The sequence below is a fragment of the Sus scrofa genome, chromosome 2, assembly GCF_054392235.1.
Source record: "Sus scrofa isolate SSC_HxYL_T2T_F1_AM1 chromosome 2, Sscrofa_HxYL_maternal_Yorkshire_Landrace_v2.0, whole genome shotgun sequence".
NCBI classification, from domain to species: Eukaryota; Metazoa; Chordata; class Mammalia; order Artiodactyla; family Suidae; genus Sus; species Sus scrofa.
The window spans coordinates 61,422,730-61,441,540 of NC_139384.1; the positions used below are offsets into that span (position 1 = coordinate 61,422,730).

General features: G+C 48.7%; 1 protein-coding gene across 5 annotated transcripts; it reads left to right on the forward strand.

The window, feature by feature from the left end:
- Positions 1 to 4,318: 4,318 nt before the first annotated feature.
- On the forward strand, positions 4,319 to 18,453 carry SH3BP5L (SH3 binding domain protein 5 like). Of its 5 annotated transcripts, none has more exons than XR_014837333.1 (7): positions 4,319 to 4,405; positions 4,861 to 5,473; positions 11,350 to 11,412; positions 11,582 to 11,710; positions 13,742 to 14,610; positions 14,740 to 15,948; positions 16,559 to 18,453. XR_014837333.1 is itself a non-coding variant. In XM_005661169.4 (7 exons), the coding sequence occupies exons 2-7, from the start codon at positions 5,291 to 5,293 to the stop codon at positions 17,003 to 17,005; spliced, it is 1,158 nt and encodes a 385-aa protein (XP_005661226.1). In that variant the 5' UTR covers positions 4,319 to 4,405; positions 4,861 to 5,290; the 3' UTR covers positions 17,006 to 18,453. The 5 variants fall into 5 exon arrangements, 3 of the variants coding, with proteins under 3 accessions (XP_005661226.1, XP_084868298.1, XP_003123646.3); XR_014837334.1 differs by having other exon boundaries at positions 4,319 to 4,395; positions 13,742 to 14,018; positions 14,763 to 15,948; XM_005661169.4 differs by having other exon boundaries at positions 13,742 to 13,903; positions 15,775 to 15,948.
- Positions 18,454 to 18,811: the final 358 nt, after the last annotated feature.

The following is an 18,811-nucleotide window of genomic DNA, read 5'->3' on the forward strand; positions in this document are numbered from 1 at the left end:
TTGACAAGCTTTGCATAATGAGTAAACATCTTTCCCTGAAATTTTTGTTATGAATATATTTACACATATATGTATACTGGGTCACAAGGTAAAAAGTATTTCTGGGTTGTAGTCTATTTAGTTTGAATATCACCAGTTTATAAAGAGCACCATGACTATCCAAATTCTTGGCATGTACCACTTAGTAAACACACTGCATGAAGGAATTAACCAACAGGCCAGAGAAGTAAGAGGAAACCTAGGACAAGGTCACTCAGAAGCTAAAGAAGGATGACAGAGAAGAAACAACCCAGTGTCAGATGTCAGTGATTTGGTGATTTCAGAGCTCATCCCTGCAATTTCTGTGGACTGGCAGAAACAGATACTGGGCTATGGAAATTAATGAGATGTGAGGAAGGGAGAAGTGAGGGTGGAGATTGAAAGACATTTATTTTGTTTTGTAAAAACAGAAGTTCAATATGTTCCTGGAAGAGATTATATAGGAAAAGCATGCTCTAGAATTGTGCTGCTCAATAATGGAATCACTAGCCACATGTGGCTATTTAAATTAGAATTAAGTTAAAAATTCAATTACTTAATAATACTAGCTCCATTTCAAGTGCTTAATGGCAACATATGGCTAGTGGCTACCATATTGCACAAAGCAAATTATCAACAGAACATCTCCATCATTGCAGATAGATCAATCAGACAGTGCTGCTCTAGAAAAAATGTTTTAACTTATCATGTCTAGGCTGGCTTCAATAAAACAAGCCAGTGTACAGTGCTCCCCAACCTCTTTATACATGAAACATTAGCCAAGCTCAGCAGAAAAACTGCTGAGGATTACATTCTGATCTCTACATGATGAGATCACATTTGGTCCTGGTGAGTGAGTTAACCCTGGGAAAGGCCAGTGGAGACATTAGACTGATCTAGGGACAGTCTGGGCATTACATGTGTTCAAGATGTTTTCCCACCAAATGCAACAGATATGTGACAACTTGAAGCTCATGATTGCCAAGGAACGAATGTGCAGGGAAAAGAAGTTTTGGGACAAGATATAAGGATGATAGGAGTCCCCTTGTGGCTCAGCAGGTTAAGGATCTGGTGTTGTCACTGCTGTGGTGTAGGTTCCTTCCCTGGCCTGGGAAATTCCACATGCTGTGCCCCCGCCCCAAAAAAAGATATAAAGATGATACATATTGTAGTAGTACTGAAGAGGAAAGTTTCAGAGAATTCAAACTAAGGTACACAGAAGATGGTAAGTAAAAGGAAATCATTACAGTGAAGCTTCCATTTTACAAAATGAAAGAGATAGACAAGTAAATAGTTTGATTTATATATGTAATTTAGCTTTTGTATGGTTGTATTGATTTATATTGTAATTTATATTTATGTTTAAATTATACTATAGTTTAATATTATAATTTAATGTTATTTATATCATAATTTAGTCTTGTATGCTTTTTTTTTTTTTCTTTTTAGGGCTGCACCTTAGGCAGATGGAAGTTCCCAGGCTAGAGGTCGAATTGGAGCTGCAGCCTTTGGCCTATGCCACAGCCACAACCATGCTGGGTCTAAGGCACATCTTCGACCTACGCTGCAGCTTGTGGCAATGTCAGATCCTTAACCCACTGAGTGAGGCCAGGAATCAAACCTGCATCCTCATGGATACTATGTCAGGTTCTTAACCCCCTAAGCCACAACAGGAACTCCACGTGTAAAACTGAGGCATTATCTACCAGATCTGTCCACTTAGAACTGTAAGGCAGGGTCTTGCTAATTTACTGGAAAAAAGTCACTTCCAGAATTCTAAAAATAAAATTCCCAATTTTGTGGGAAAAAACCTCTTTTAAATCACCTTTAAAAGTGATTTGGGGAGTTCCCATTGTGGTGCAGCGGAAATGAATCTGACCAGTATTCCTGAGGATGCTGGTCCCATCCCTGGCCTCACTTGGTGGGCTGGGGATCCAGCGTTGCCTTGAGCTGTGGTGTAGGTCACAGACATGGCTTGGAGCCTGCGTTGCTGTGGCTGTGGTGTATGCTGGCAGCTGTAGCTCTGACTTGAACCCTAGCCTGGGAATGTCCATATGCCAAAGTCTCCCCCCTCCAAAAAAAAACCCCAACTTGTGGTTGTCAAGGGAGTAGGATGGAATGGGATTTTGGGGTTAGTAGATGCAAACTACTGCATTTGGAGTGGATAAGCAATGAGATCCTGCTTTACATATAGCACACGGACAGTTGTGATGGAACATGATGGAGGAAAATGTGAGAAAAAGAATGTATAAATATATGTATGATTGGCCACTTTGCTGTACAGCAGAAATTGAAAGAACATTGTAAATCTACTATAATTAAAGAAAAAGTTACTTGGCTCTTCTTCTTATGAGGGGGGATCCAAAAGGAAGAAGGAAAATTAGGTCCATTTGCCTTCTTCACCTCAGGGCAAATCTTAAACTGGCTCAGAGTAAATTAAGTCTTTTGCAAAAATAAAACATCCATCCTGAATTCTTCCCTTAGGCCTCTCCTGGTGACACCTAGAAGTGACTTCAGGTCAGGTCCTTTCACTGATATACAAAGCCATGTAACAAATTCCTTGCAGGCTTTTATGAATGCACAAGAGCACTGAGTTCAGATTAACTAAATTTCTAATTAGTGCTCATAGAGTAAACAGTACCGTACTGCAACGAACTTCAGTGGGAGAGGGCCTGGCTTGGGGAGGGGTTGGTGAAGCACAACCACAATGAGGCTGTGGTGATGGCACCAGCAAGAGTCCTTGAGAAATGGAGTTTGGCACTTGCCATCTGCCTCTATGCAAAATGAACCAATGCAGCTGCTGACTCAAAACACCCCTTCAAAGTAGCTCCAAGTGGAGATCAGGAGTGAGGTAATCTGTGCTCTAAGAAAACTGGGAGAACAAGTCTTCAGATAGATATTTTCAGATTTTATGAGCTCATTTCTTACATCTCCTCATGTCTAGAAAAGCACTAAAATCCTTCATGGTGACGTTGTTCCTCCTGACTAGCAGCAAACTTCTGTATAATGTGTGCTTGGTTATATGTACCTCCCCCTTCACCAAATTCACATATATGCTAACCTTCTCCACTATCTCTCTCTTTTTTTTTTTTTTCCTATTCTAGGGCCACTTCCCACGGCATAAGGAGGTTCCCAGGCTAGGGGTCGAATCGGAGCTGTAGCCACCAGCCTACGCTAGAGCCACAGCAATGCGGGATCCGAGCTGCGTCTGCGACCTACACCACAGCTCACGGCAACGCCAGCTCCTTAACCCACTGAGCAAGGCCAGGGATCGAACCCGCAACCCCATGGTTCCTAGTCGGATTTACTAACCACTGCGCCAAGACAGGAACTCCCCCACTATCTCTTTGGAGCGGTTTTTCACAGGTATCTGAAATGCAGCCTCTCTGGCTATAGCCCGCATCTTGCCCCAAATAAAGACTTAACTGTAAACTCTCAGGTTGTGCTTTTTTTTTGGGGGGGGGGGACACCTGCTGCATAAGTTCCCAGGCTAGGGGTCCGATCAGAGCTACAGCTGCCAGCCTACACCACAGCCACAGCAACCACGGATCCGAGCGGCGTCTGCGACCTACATCACAGCGCATGGCAAAGCAGGAGCCTTCTCACTGAGCGAGGTCAGGGTTCTTACCCGCATCCTCATGGATCCTAGTCTGGTTGGTTAACCACTGAGCCATGAAGGGAACTCCCAGGGCATATATTTTTTTTAAATGACAGCCTTAAGCAGAGAGATTTACCTATCAGAGCTGCCCTTTAGATGCTGTTACTAACGGTAGAGCTGACTTCACTTGACCAAGGAGAATCACGTCTGGAAACCACCCCCAGGTCCCAGCAGCGTATCCTTTAGATGCTACACACCAACTGCCAGGACACCGCAACCAGCCCTTAAGCTCACTTCCGACTTCCTGGGCAGAACCGGAAGCGGTTGTGGGGGCAGTCAGATTTCCCCTTGCCGTAAAGCAAGATGGCAGCCCCCTCCTTAGGATGATTTCCAATATTCGTTTTATTTCTAGCGCTTCCCTATTCAGCAGGCACTTTCAACTTCCATTACCAGATCTAGTAGTCCTTAGAACAATATTCTCATACTTCAGTTTCATTTATCCTTAGTGAAGCGTGGGCTGGAGGCCCTGGGAAGGTGAGCCTGAACCCCCGGAGGGGGGCACCATTTTGTACGGAAACCGAAGCCGGGCGAGAGTTGAATCTAGACGTGGCCTAGTTAGGGGGCCAGCGTGGGAGGGAGGGGCGAGAGGGCAGGAGGGCGTTGCTACCGGATTATGTATTTCCGCTTCCTTTCGGCCTCGTTGTGTTTGGTTCCACCGGCTTGTTGCGGGGAGGGCGGGGGAAGATTGTTTGCGGTGGTAGAGCTCTGCGCACCAGAAGGTAAACTGAGGTAAAGCCGGGAAATGGGGCGGGGGTAGGGCTTGCGCCCAGTTGTGTAGGAAGTCTGGGTCCTGGGTCCTGGGTCCTTGGGATTGAGAAAGAGTGGGGTTGGAGACGTTAGGCTCGGATTGTCCTCTGGGTTGGAGAGAGAAGAGGAGGTGGGGTGGGGCTGGGGGTTTACGAGGTAATTTGCAAAACCGGGTGGGGGGTGGAATGGGGCTGGCAGAAGAGAAGGAAGGGGAGATGGTGGGGAAGATGAGAGCACGGAGGGAAGTCGGGCAGGCGCTGGTGGGGGAGGGGCTGGAGCGAGAGATCCTGGGACGCGGGAAGAAGTTGAGGTGGTTGGTCTGAATGTGGGGATGTGGGAGGAAGAGAGTGGAGTTCTTGGGAAGCTAAGAGGTTAGAAGAGGCTAATGGCCGAAGTTCTGCTGCTGACCATGTACTTGGCCTTTGTTTCCCTTGCAGCTCCCTGAAGACTCTCATCCCGCAGCCTCTGCTCAGGCCCTGCCTTCTCTCTCCAGTTGCCACCACAGCCTGGAGGCGCCTGCCTCCGCCCTCCCGAATGGTGCTCCTCCTCGCAGGCCTCGGCCCAGGATCCAGGCCCCCTCTGCCCCCTTCCTCGGAGCTATTGCTCTGGGTCTCTCCTGGTGGACTCCCTCTAACGGGAAGGGAAGGACTTTTGCACACACAAGGCTGTAACTTTAGGAACCCTGCCGACAACTTGAATCTCAGCCTCTAACCCAGTGTGAGGTTCTTCCTGTGCCCGCTTTTTTTCCACCCTTTGAGAAGAGAAACACTTCTTGCAAACTAGAGCCCAGGAAGCCCCAAGCTGGGGCCCTGGTCCCAGCATGCCAGTCCTCTCTTATGCCTAGGGCTGTGCCCTCTCCCTCACAGCATGGCTGAACTCAGGCAGATTCCTGGGGGGCGGGAAACACCACAGGGGGAGCTTAGGCCTGAAGTGGTAGAGGATGAAGTCCCTAGGAGTCCAGTTGCTGAGGAGCCCGGAGGAGGTGGAAGTAATAGCAGTGAAGCCAAATTGTCCCCAAGAGAAGAAGAAGAACTGGATCCTAGAATACAGGTGAGAAGATTGAGCTAGAGGAGTGATAGGGAGTTAGATTCCAGCTTTTCTTAATAGCTGTCAGATAAATGAGGGGTTAGATTTACTCTTTTCCCAGTGCACTGGGGCAGGAAAGGAATACAAGTTTGTCAACAATTACTGCAATATAGTGTGATAAGCGGTAAAAGAATTGTGTGTAGTGGGAGTACAGAGAGAGGTCTAGCCTGAGTGCCTTGGGTGTGTTGCTGAAAGCTTCACTAATGAAGTGACACATTGGCAGCAGATGCAGGAAACACACTTTAGATCAATAGAGAGTAGAACTATTGTTTCTTTTCCAAATAAGCAAAGGGGCTGTTGATTCAGAGATGCAGCATGAGTGGGATGTGAGAGAAGATGACTTTGATATCAGGAGGCTTTCTGCTCTCTCACTTTCTCATCATTGCCTCCCAGGGATGTTCACATTTGTGATGGGTGAGACCTTTCTTTCATGTTTTACAAAGGTGGCATTAGGCTTAGGCCTTTAAGAATATCTGATGTGTTCAGAGAGTTACATCACTTGTGGTCAGTCCTTAATACAGATGTCTGGCTTTGAGGATGCCGGGTTTACCAAGTGAATGGAGCATTTGCAGGGTAGTTGATAGAGGGGTAGAATTTTGTGAAGAACTTGGAGCAGTGCATGAGGAGGACAGGCACCATGCGGAATAGTTGAGGCTGGATTGCAGTGGCAGGAAAGGGTTCCTGGAGAAGCTGTTTGGGCAGGAGAGGGCCAGGATGCTCCTTTGTGTTTGGGGCTTGAGTCTGCTGTTTGGTATGGTAGCATCTCTAAGATTCTGATCTGGAGGTGACTCACCTCTGTAGGTGAGTAAGAGCATCCTAGGGCTCTCATTCCTGGGCTTCGCTGTCAACAAACCTTTATTAGATTACTTCAGTGAGTCATGATGAAATCAAAGCTGGTCCTCGCATCCTTCCTGATCTCTTTTTGTGGGGTTTCCCTGGATGTGTTTGGGGAAACTGTGTACATAGTGGAGTGGTGGTAAGCCATTTGTTTACTGGCATGAGTCAGTAATTTATTTCTGCTGTGTTTTTGTGGGTATTGCGTTGAAAACAGCTACATTTTTCCTGCAAGTTCTAAATAGATTTGTTGTCCACCGAAGAAACAAATCATAGTGAAAAAAGCCATGGACTGAGATTCAAGCAACTTCTAGTGTGATGATTTGTGATTTTCATGTAAGTTATGTAGTCTTTCCAAGCTTCAGTTTTTTCATCTGTGAAGAGTTGGTCTATCTGATTTGTACAGCTCCTTCTAGCTCTGCTCTGACACAGTCCTTTGATCCTTTTCTTTACAACTTTTTTGCCTGTTTCTGGTGAAAGCTTGTAGGTTGTGCTCTGGAAAAGAGACCCCTGTCTGTTTGTCCTGGAGGGGGGCCTTGTTGGTGTCCTTCCTGCAGCCCTATGCAACATTCCTTGCCCTACTCCAGAGGCGAATCCTTTGAGGTTTCTTTGCTCAGTCTCCTGCTCCTGTGTATTTTTCCAGTGCCCACACAGGCAAAAGTGGTAGTATGAAAAGGCAACTCTCATACCCTCCTGTCCAGTAAAGTAGCCACTAGCTACATTTACATACTTAATTAAGAATAAATGAAAATTTAAAATGCAGTTCCCCCTGTGCTACATACAGGAATTCAGCATCTTCTTGCCATGTGGGAAAGGCAGCCTGGTGTGAGGGGCACCCTTCATGGAGGAGGCCAGTGGCATTTAGACCTTCTGGGTTTGGACTCTTCTGGATAAGAAAGACATTGCGGTATGTGTCTTTTGAGGTTTAGTGTTGACAGTGTGCCAGATTATGTTATCCTATGTTTCAGTGCTTTAAAATGATCAGTGCATTCAGTGGGTCTTTACCCACAAATCTGTCAGAACCTACTAAGGAGCTTTAAAAACACACATTCACAGCCCGGACATATGAATTCCCCCTTCTGGTTGGGGCAAGAAGTAGTTCTTACATGCAGCCTGGGTGAGCCCACTGATCCAGGGGTATCCAAAGGTGGAGACCTTGGTCAGGTATATTCTGGAACTCCCAGAAATGGTGTGGTGGAGCCAGGCTCTTGCTGATATGGGGACTGGGGACTCTTGGTAGATAGGCAGCTTGTGCCCCTGTTGTCTGGTGGGATCCCTCAGAAACATGGAGGGAAGCCAGGTGGAGGCCAACTCCAGGCCTACCTGGAGTGCTCTGACCCCCAGGCAAATCCACTGGATGTGTCTTGACCTCCTTGTCTGATGCCTCCATGCTGGTCCTTGGCTTGCTGAGAGAGACGGGTCCCCAGTGGTAGGAAGGAGTGAAGGAGGGTGGTAGTAGGATGGGCTTGGGTCTCCTTTCCTGTGACTTTTCTTACACTCCTTTGTGATGGGCTCATTCTTTCCTCAGGTAAGTGGATCTATTCACTCACCTACTCTTGCTTAGACTCTTCGGAGTCTCTTTGCAACCTTTGCATTGTCCAGAGTGTCTCTCAGGGCAGTTATTTTTACCTTATTTCTGAGTCCTTGGGTCATGTGTCACCCTGGCTTTGCTAACTGACTATAGGCTTGAGTGTTTTTGTTTTTTTAATTGATATATTGTTGATTTGTTTAATATTTATTTAATATTATGTAAGTTTCAGGTGTATAGCATAGTGATTCACAATTTTTAAAGATTACACTCCATTTTAGGCTTGAGTGTTTTAATGACTTGCACAAGTTGGGCAGGAACATCTGTAGCCTGAGTGCCTCTGCCTTTGACTCAGTGGCCCAGCGTCCTGGGAATGCACCCAGTATGCTCCGGGAAGGTCACCCTCCCTTCTGGCTATAGGCTCAGTGATGGATGATGCACGCTGACTCAGACTTTATCCTCCTCGAATTCCATTTCAGCTGGGTGCCAAGAGTCCTTGGTAGAGCAGAACAAATGGAATGTGTTGCCGGTGGCCCAAAACAGAGCCCTGGGTGCTTGTTGTCTTCCTGCTCTGCTTTGCCCTGGGTCTGCCAACCCCCCCCCCCCCCCGACTCCTTGTCCTACCTTGCCCTCCAGCCTCCTCAGCTCCCCAGTCTGTTCTGTTAGAAAGAGCTTTGTGATACTGAGGGGCAGACCTCAAGAGTTAACAGAAGGCTTTTTTTTTTTTCAGTTGCTGGAGGTGCTTCTCAGGTGTGTTTTTTTATAGAAAGACATGCCTGCTTCTGTGGGCCAGTAGCATTCACGTTCTTTTTCCAGTGAGGATGACTTGCCTAGAACTATTCTCGACTCTGATGAGCTTGTCAGGGTCTGGGAGCACTTTGGTCTGTGGAACCAAGTGGAATCCAGTCTTGGACCTTAGTTTTCCCATAGGAACATTGCAGGGTGCTCTTTACCCACCTCCTCCTTTTTTCCCCAGAATCAGTGTTTTCCTACCAGGACCATGGTTTTCCTAGGTGCTGGTACTCCTGTTTTTGAGACATTCATCCAGGGACATCCTTAGTCCTAGGTAGGTGGTCACCAGTAGCAAGAAAGCCAGATCAAAGGTCGGGTCCCTGATTCCTTGCCTCATTGTTTCTTATTTATTGAATGTGAATGTGCTGAGAAAGAATATTTCAGGGAGCTGCTTGAAAGGACTGGTTACCTCCTCTCTTAGATTATCTGGAAACCCCCCTGTGGGCCAAGTTCAGCCAAAGAAGTCCGGGCCCTCAGGAGGAGAGGTTGCCTCTCACCCTGCCTTTTTTGAGGGCCCTTTGTGATGGTCTTCTCAGCTGAAGGTGATATCCTTGTTAGGAAGGCACTGAAATTTAGAGCTCTGTATTGGGTGGTGTTGGTAGGAACCTGACCTTCTTCTAGGGTCCTCTGAACCGTGTCGTCTACCTGTGGTTCCACAGTAGCCTGCAGCTACCTTTTGAACATTGGGTTGTTTTTCTTCACATGCACCAACTTATAGCTCTGCACTGACCAGCACAGGAGCCACATGCTACCATTCAAGTTGTGATGTACCCTAAGGTCGCGTGCACATGGATGTCGAAGATGTAGTTAAAAAAAAAAAAACTAAAAGTATTGGTAATAATTATGTTGATGACAGGTTGAAATTATATTTTGGATATACTGAGTTAAGTGAAATGTATTGTTACAATTTGGTTTTGCTTTTTTTTAAAAAAATGTCTTCTAGAAAATGAAAACTTCCATGAGGCTCATATTATATTCATGTTAGACAGCACTGTTCTGAAAAGTTCGGAGTCAAATTTGTGGCCCTCTTTGAGTCAGAGTCTCCATGTTGTCGCATCATTGTTCCTAGTTTTGTTATATATTTCTTCCTTTGTTTTCTACCTTTTACTATAATTAGGGCACATAACTTGGCTTATTGGAATCTTACTTGCTGACTCAAATCTTTCAGGGCTTGAGTTGGGGTATAGAAATTAAAGGATTAAGTTCCCTGGTGGACTAGGGGTTAAGGATTTTGTGTTGTCACTGCTGTGGCTCAGGTTTGATCCCTGCCCCAGGAACTTCTATATGCCATGGTGTGGTCAAAAAAAGAGAAAAGGAAAGAAAGAAAAGGACTAAAGGGGGATCAGACACTAGGCTGTTGAAAAGGCCACAATGAGGTATGTGGGAGCAGTGATGGCAGTGTCGCTCACTGCCAGGTGCAGGTTGTGTCTAGGCCGTGGGCCCCTGGCAGACACCAGGCTGGCTACTGATGGCCTGCACAGGGGCTGCAGGGCTCCTGGAGGAGGATCCCGTAGCTGAGCACCAGGCGTCTGTCCCGGCAGTGCTCCTGCTCAGGAGTGTCATTAGCTCACTAGGCCCTGAGAACTTGACCAAGGGGAGGGGAGGATGGATGCTAAAGGCCAGCACCTTCCCTGCTCTGCCAGGTCACTGAATGGCCTGGGTAGTTCTGTTGCTTCTTTTTGTCAGTCCTGGGGCCAGTGAGGGGCTCAAGCCAGTGTGTCTGTTAACTTGGTCCTCATGTCCCCCCCCCCCAATAGGATCTACTGTATGGGGACCTGAGGGTCATTGTCACCACTGCCCAAGCAGGCCTAGAGGCCTCCTGAACCATGCATTCTTCCCTAATCTTGACATTAATTGTCTACAAAGCCTTAATGATTCTGTGTCTTGTATTTCCCTGGCATCTGCCCACTCCTCTCCCCACTGGAATACTACAGACAAGCCTCCACTTTGTCTCCCTGGCCCCTCCAAACTTTGCCTACATTGCCCTGGTCCAAAACCACAAAACAGGTGGCCCAGTCTCTGACGTTTTCCCCTGCCATTGGGAGAAGTCCTAGTATCCTCTCCCCTGTGCCTAAGCCTTTCTGGCTTCTCACCTGAAAACCTGCCTGCCCTGGACACCTGCTCTCCTTTTGACCCCCAGCCCCTACCATGCTCACCCCTCACATGGCTCCTCACACCACTGAGGCCTGTTGCTTACTTCCTGGGGCGTGAGCTGCCACCTCTTTTTGCTCTGAATTCTCAGATCTCATGGTGCTGAGCTTTGATAAGTGTGTAGTAAATGTGTGCTGAATGAGTGGCCCAGGGTGTTGTCCTCTCTGGGAAAAAGACGGTTGGCTCTGAGGAGACTCCTGGCTGGAGTGTGAGGAGGAGGACGTTGTGCAGTCTGAAGGAGAGAGCCCAGGCTTGTCACTACTCTGTGTGCTTATGAGTGTTCCATTCTCTGAACCTCAATTTCCTCATCTTTAAAATGGGGGTTTACTGCCGGATACACAGATGGAGTTGTGAGGATTATAGGAGGCTGTATATTAGGTCTCTGACAAGGAAGCATTTGATGGTGACCTTTTCCTCCATTTCTTCCCTTCCCTGGTTGGCTGGGCTTTCCCTCTGTGTGCTGTGTTCTTGCCCTGCCTTGTTCAAGTGAGGCTGCTCACTTCCACTGCTCTAACTTTCTTCCCCTCTCTGGCAGGAGGAGCTGGAGCATCTGAACCAGGCCAGCGAGGAGATCAACCAGGTGGAGCTGCAGCTGGATGTGAGTGTTGCTCCTTTTCCTCACACCTTTGGGCTGGTTCTGGAGGTGTTTTTGTCATTTTCCCTCATTTTTCCATATGATGGCTCAGGACAGGGCATGAATGAGAAACAAGAGGGGCTGGGACCCACACGCATGCCTCCCTCAGCCCACGCACCTGTCTCTTTGCCAGGAGGCCAGGACCACCTACCGGAGGATCCTGCAGGAGTCAGCGAGGAAGCTCAACACACAGGGCTCCCACCTAGGGAGCTGCATCGAGAAGGCCCGGCCCTACTATGAGGCTCGGAGACTGGCTAAGGAGGTATGCCCCACCGACCCACATGGGGGTGGAAGGGTGGGCTGCATGCATGTATCCTTCTGTCTGTATGGGGTATGAGACAAAATACCTTTTCTAGTTTCTTTTCTGTCTTCTTTTCCCTTTGGTTCATGTCTCTCTTCATTTTGCTTAACCCTCTGCTATCTTCCCTTTTTCCTTTTTTACTTTACACAAATAATGTAGTTCATTATTGGCAGACTGTAATTGTAACCTGTAACTATAAAACAAGATAAGAGAACCAAAATCTCTCCAAATCTTACTATGTGAATGTTTCATGATTTTTTTTTTTCCTTGCTTTTTAGGGTCGTACAGTGGCATATGGAAGTTCCCACAGCTACAGCTGCCAGCCTGTGCCACAGCTGTGGCAACACGGGATCTGAGCCTGTCTGTGAACTACACCACAGCTCATGGCAACACCGGATCCCTGACTTACTGAGTGAGGCCAGGGATCAAACTCACATCCTCATGGATATTAGTCAGGTTCATTTCCACTGCACCCACAAGGAACTCCCTTTTTCATGATTTTTGTGCCTGGGATTTGTTTTCGTCAAGTATGGTAAGGTGGCAGATGGAGAGACAACTGCCTTAAAAGAAGAGTTTATTACTTACAGTTTCTAAGAGAAAGGACATCACCCAGGGCTATGTAGGGAAGCACCTGAGTGGGTGAGGAGGCAGAAAATGTGAGTTTGATCCCTGGCCTCACTCAGTAAGTCAGGGATCCAGTGAGGGAAAAACTTGGTGAGGGAAAAACTTGGCCCAGAGCTTTTATTGTGGTTTTCATGGGAAGCAGTGGGTAAGGCAGGGTAGGAACTTTGAGCAATGTTAGTATCCACTAGTTTGAATAATTGTGGGGGGCTCTGGGCTACAGAAATGGTCTCTAATTTTCTGGTACCTGGCCCTTTAGTGATTTAGGTTTGCTAATATTGGTTTGCTGTGTGAGAGTTAAAGGATTCAGATTTGTTGATTTTCATATGAAGGGTGTGCTCAAAGAGTTGACTATCTCTAGGAATTAGCTAGCCCTAGGAAGGCCAGCAAGGCCTCTAAGATGTCAAAGCATCATAAAACATAGAAAATAAAAAGTGTGATTAATATAGCACAAATAATCCCTTAGTTTTTTTTTTTTTTTTTTGTATATATCCTCCCAGAATAGGATTACACATATATGACCTCTATTCCTTTGTTTTACTTATAGTAGGACATGAGTCCATGTTAATAAATATCCATTAGTGCTGTTATTTATTTATTTATTTATTTGTTTGTTTGCTTTTTAGGGCTGCACCCATGGCATATGGAAATTCCTAGGCTAGGGGTCAAATTGGAGCTACAGCTGCCAGCAACAGCCACAGCTACGTGGGATCCAAGCCACATCTGCTCACGGCAGCCAGCAGCGCCAGATCCTTAACCCACTGAGCAAGGCCAGGGATCAAACCCATATCATCATGGTTCCTAGTCAGGTTCTTTAACCACTAAGCCATGAAGGGAAGTCACATGCTGTTATTTTTAAGATCTATTTAATATTTCATCATATGGATGTCCTATTACTTGTTTAACCAATTCACTGTAACTGAAAACTTAGGTTTGTTTTCATTTTTTTTTTTTGGTAAATACGGTTGTGATGAATATCTCCAAGCACTTGTCTGATTATTTCATTCAGCATATCTGCTGGACCAGAGTAACCTGTCTCAACCATCAGCTAACAACTTTTCTTTCGTTGGGTGTGGATTTTTTTATTTTTGGTTCTCCCTAGGGCATAAGGCCAACAGCCTTTGAGAGTGCTGGATTTTACACTCAGCTTCCACTGGCAGAATCCTTTTATTTCTACATGTATTTCTTCTCTTAACTATATCTTCGCAACATATTCTTCATTGTTTTGGCACTTATCCTTAGCACAGTTTGGGAAGTGAAGCCAGCATTCCAATGGGCCTTCTTCCTTCTCTTGTCGTTGCCAAGGGTGGGTCTCCTTGGGGAGTCAGGGGTCTTTTGAGCTTCACCGTCCTGATGGCCCTTTCTACCCAGGCCCAACAGGAGACACAGAAGGCAGCACTGCGGTATGAGCGGGCTGTGAGCATGCACAATGCTGCCCGGGAGATGGTGTTTGTGGCAGAGCAGGGTGTTATGGCGGACAAGAACCGGCTCGACCCCACATGGCAGGAGATGCTCAACCACGCCACCTGCAAGGTGAGCCAGGCAGTGGTGGCAGGTCCCCTCCAATGGTTCCAGTACTTTGTTTGCCATCCCTTTATCCTGTCACCTTTCTCATTCCTTTTTCTCTCCTCCCCTCAGCTTTTATTCTGTTCCAGGCAAAACCTGTTCCTTGCTCCCTGCCCTAATTTGGCCTCCAGTGTGTCCCATATATACTTCTTCTGCCTTCCTTCTGGCCTCTTCTTGAACTTTTGTCTCCAGGTGTGGAACTAACCCAAATACTTCATTCCTACCAAATACTCTATATTCAACACTCTTTTGTTATGTTTAACTGTGACCCCTCACTTTTGTTTTCAGAATGTTCTTGCTTTCTTGTTTATCATTTCTCGCTATACATGGGGACAGGGGAGCGGGAGGATCTCTGGCATCAGCTCTAGTCTGTCACCTTCACCTTGTGAAGGGCAAGTGTCTTAGTCCATTAGGGCTGTTACAACAAAATAACATCGACTAGGTGGCTTAAGCAACACATGTTTATTTCTCACAGTTCTGGAGACTAGGAATAAGTTTAAGATCAAGGCATAGGCAGATTTGGTGTTTGCTGAGGACCTGCTTTCTGGTTCCTAGAGGGTCAACTGTCTTTTCAGCTGGTGTTCTCATATGGCTGAAGGGGCTAGGGAGCTCTCCAAGGCCTCTTTTATTTATTTATTTATTTATTTTTTCTTTTTTCTTTTTTGGTTTTTAGGGCCGCACCCTTGGCATATGGAGGTTCCTAGGCTGGGGGTTGAATTGGAGCTCCAGCTGCTGGCCTACACCACAGTCACAGAAAGGCCTCTTTTATTTTATTTATTTATTTGTCTTCTGTCTTTTTTTAGGGCCGCACCTGCAGCATATGGAGGTTCCCAGGCTAGGGGTCTGATTGGAACTGTTGTTGCCGGCCTACACCAGGGCCACAGCAATGCCAGATCCAAGCTGTGTCTGTGACTTACAGCCACAGCTCACAGCAACTCTGGATCCTTAGCCCACTGAGCAAGGCCAGGGATTGAACCCATAACCTCATGATTCCTAGTCGGATTCGTTTCCGCTGCACCACGATGGGAACTCCAATGCCTCTTTTAAAGAATGCTAATTCCATTTATAAGAGCTCCCCCCTCAAGACGTAATCATCTCTCAGGGCACACCTCCAATACCATCACCTTGGGGGTTAGGATTTCAACATTAGAATTTTGGGGGAACACAGTCTGTAGCAGTGTCAGCTCCTGCTGAGTGGTCATGTCTCAAGGATCTTTGTGTGTGCTTCAGCCCAGGCCCATGGCCTTGCACAGAGCAGGAGCTCCATTTCTACCCTGGAACTCGTACCAAGGAGAGCACAGTACTGGGGGAGGGGTTGTTGAAGCTGTGTGTGGCAGAATGTGATGGAGTTCTAGTGTGCATCTGCCCAGGGTAGGGTGAGATTGGCCCATTGATCCTCATCGATAAGATAGCTGGAGCCCTTGCCTGCTCCTTGCTCAGGCATAGAAACCTGAGAACACAGTGCAGAGCTGTGGCTTCCCACTGTGAGGCTCCTTCCAGCTCCCAGCCCCCGGCACTGAAGCCTCATTGAGGACAGTGGCTGTGGCCCATGTATTCCCATATAGACATTTCCTACATGCTTGTGAGTGGTCCAGAGGGCCCTAGCACCTTCTGACAGCAGCAGGGCTGAGAGGTGGGTAAGGCAGGCAACAACAGGCACGTGCAAAGAGTCACTGTTCTCTTTTGTGTCTTGGGAGCTCACGAGCCTTGTCAGACTCTGTAGACATTGGGGTATTCCCACCAGTGTAACATTAGGAGTGGCAGCATGGGGCAGGCTATAGGGGCAGGAGTGTGGGTCCAAGTTCAGTGATGTGTGTCCTCTGCCCAACCTGGGCCAGGTGAACGAGGCAGAAGAGGAGCGGCTTCGTGGTGAGCGGGAGCACCAGCGGGTGACGCGGCTGTGCCAGCAGGCTGAGGCTCGGGTTCAGGCCCTGCAGAAGACCCTCCGGCGTGCCATTGGCAAGAGCCGCCCCTACTTTGAGCTCAAAGCCCAGTTCAGCCAGATTCTGGAGGTAGCTGAGTGGGAGAGGGGGAATGGGTGGACAGTGGGGAAAGGGGCAGACATAGAAAAAGAGGGCAAGTAATAAGAGGGGATGTCAGTCTGCTTCTCTGGCCATCCAGCAGGCCAGTATAGTGGGACAGGTGTGCTCATAATGACCCTGAAGGAGTGGGAGGTGGGGTTAGGTGGTGGGTGCTGGCAAAGAAGGGAAGTAAAGGAGAAAAAGAATCAGAAGAAACCAGGGAGAATGGGGAGAGCAATTGGCCAGATGTGGAAAGGGAACAATGGGGAAAAGGGGAAGAGCCAGTGGGCATGAAGACCTGGGAGAAAGGCCCTGGTCAGGCAGGAGCAGGACAGGTTGCTGAGGAGGGAGGACCTAAGGAAGAGGCAGGGGGAGGGAGGTGGAGGGGGGGAGGAGGAGGTGGTGGGGAGGAGGACTGAAGAGGGGCTGGGTGGGAAGGGTGTGGAGCACAGCAGATTAGTGTTTGGTGGTGAGCAGTGCTGGGGCCCCGGGTGGGGTAGCTGCAATGCAGAATGCTAAGTGAGGCTGACAGGACCCAGCAGCTCCAGGGGCCTGGGAGAGTTGCCCAGAGAGTCACCTCACTCTGTCCCTCCCTCTACAGGAGCACAAGGCCAAGGTGACAGAGCTGGAGCAGCAGGTGGCCCAGGCCAAGACTCGTTACTCTGTCGCCCTGCGCAACCTGGAACAGATCAGCGAACAGATCCATGCACGGCGCCGGGGCCAGTCACCTCACCCCCCAGGCCAGCGGCGCTCCTCCCCAGTGGGGGCTGAGGCTGGGCCTGATGGTGGCGAGGATGGGGACAGCGGGGTCATTGAGGGGGCTGAGGGCGGGGGTCTGGAGGAGGGTGTCAGCCTGGGGCCTGGCCCTGCCCCTGACACGGACACGCTGAGCCTGCTAAGCCTGCGCACTGTGGCTTCAGACCTGCAGAAGTGCGACTCTGTGGAGCACCTGAGGGGCCTCTCGGACCACACCAGTCTGGATGGCCAGGAGCTGGGTCCTAGGAGTGGGAGCCGTGGGGGCCGCCACCAGCGCAGTATCAGCCTGTAGCCCTGTGCTCAGGGAGGCTGGTGCGACTCTTACCATCACTGGCCCGTTGAGGGCTCTGCAGGCTCCTAGCTCCCTCTCCTTGGGTCCTTGCTTCCCTCAGAGAGGTGGTCTCGTCTGAGTCTGTCCTGTCTGTCCTGGCTTTCTTACCCTGCCCTGCCCCTCACAGGTGGCAGCTCTCTTTGCCTTACCCCTTCAGAAGGCTTGTCTTTGGCTCTCACATCTCCCCTCCCCCATGGGTTCCTCACAGTTTCTCTGATACTCTTTGCTGTCTTCTTTCTGACTTCTTTCATCTGTCTGGTTTTTCCCCTCAGGGAAATTTGTCTAGAAGGCACAGGGAAGCCATCAGAGAAGGTGGGCACTGGGCCTGGGTCCTGGCACCTTGTTTTCCCGGCTTGAGTAAATGGACCAGGTGCCCCTCCCACCTGCCTGTCTCCTGAGTGGGCCCTAGGGATGCTGCAGAGCCCTTCTGGCGGCCCAGCACCCTAGTCCTCTGTCCTGCCTGCCTGAGTGTAACATATAAGATGCTCTGTAGGACTGTGTGCCTCTGGAAGACACCACCTGTCCCTTTAGTGCTCCTTTATCATGACCTAAGCCACTTTGCTATGCGTGCCTCAATGCAGGACTTGAGGGATACTGGTGTCAGGGAAGGTGAAACCCAATCCCAGTGTCAACAAAGGGGACACCACCAACTCCAAATAGGCTTCTGTGTACATGGTGTTTCCCCAGCTGGGCTGGGTCCTTAATGTTGCAAAGGTGCTAGAGGGTCCATGTTGAGGGTGGTGATGTAGTGAGGTCCTAATGCTGAAGCCCTTACCATTCCTGCTATGGAATTAGGTTTATTTACTTTTTTCTGGGTAGAGGATGCTGAACCAAATCTCAGCATCCTCCTGTAGGGCGGAGTTAGGGAATTTGGTGCTCAATTGCTCTCCCTCACTCTTCCCCAAACCAAACAGTACCTAGTCCAGGATCCCTTGGGGGATGCTCAGGTTTGGCTGCAGAGCCTCCGCTGACATGGGGAAGGATTGGCCTGGGGCTGAGGGAAACTGCCCTACATAAGGAGCAGCTCTAAGTGTCTGGTGGTACTCCCATGCTGTGTGGGGGGAAGGTAGGGAAGCCACACTGCATCTGGGTGCCTTGGTAGAACCAATCCTTCTGTCCTACCCCAGGAGGGCTGAGAGCTGGACTCTGGACAGGAGAGCTTGTGCCTAGGCCTGCGTGCTGCTGCCGTCACCTAGGGGAGGATTGGGCCTTCAAGTGGAGGGTGTCTCCCTGTCTGTCCCAGGGTTGAGGCAGGATGGTCATGATGAGAACCGCCAGGTTTGAGGTGGCCATGGGTGGAGGGAAGAAAGGGGAGGACGTGGGTGTGGGTGCGTGCGTGCATGTGCTTGTGTGTATGTGGGAGAAGGGTCTACCCTTGACCTTATTTAAATAAAATAGTTTATGTAACAGTAATGTTTATCATCCCTTTCAGGGGAGGGAGGAAGAAAAGGGAATGAGGATGGAGAGGGAGGAAGAGCGGGTGAAGTGGGGTGTTGTTTTGGTGGTGTAGTTAGGGAATGTATCCTGGGAGGTGAAGGATGGGATGGGTTGAATCCAGGCGAGGCTTATGGCCACAGGACTGGGGTGAATGTGCTCCAGGTCAGGGGTGCTTTGTGGTGCCCTGCAGCTTGCTCCCCCCAGCCTGCCAGCTAAGGAGGGTTCTGCCGGGTGGAGTAGAGTTTGGGATTTAGCAAATAAATATATAGGATGCCCAGTTAAAGTTGAATTTCCAATAGCATTTTTGCCCCCTGTAATCTTTAGAATATA

Coding starts and splice junctions, on each gene's coding strand:
- SH3BP5L (XM_005661169.4), top strand. CDS start 5,291: ATGGCTGAACTCAGGCAGATTCCTGGGGGGCGGGAAACACCACAGGGG. Junction 11,711..13,741: donor CTCGGAGACTGGCTAAGGAG/GTATGCCCCACC, acceptor CTTTCTACCCAG/GCCCAACAGGAGACACAGAA. Junction 13,904..15,774: donor TCAACCACGCCACCTGCAAG/GTGAGCCAGGCA, acceptor AACCTGGGCCAG/GTGAACGAGGCAGAAGAGGA.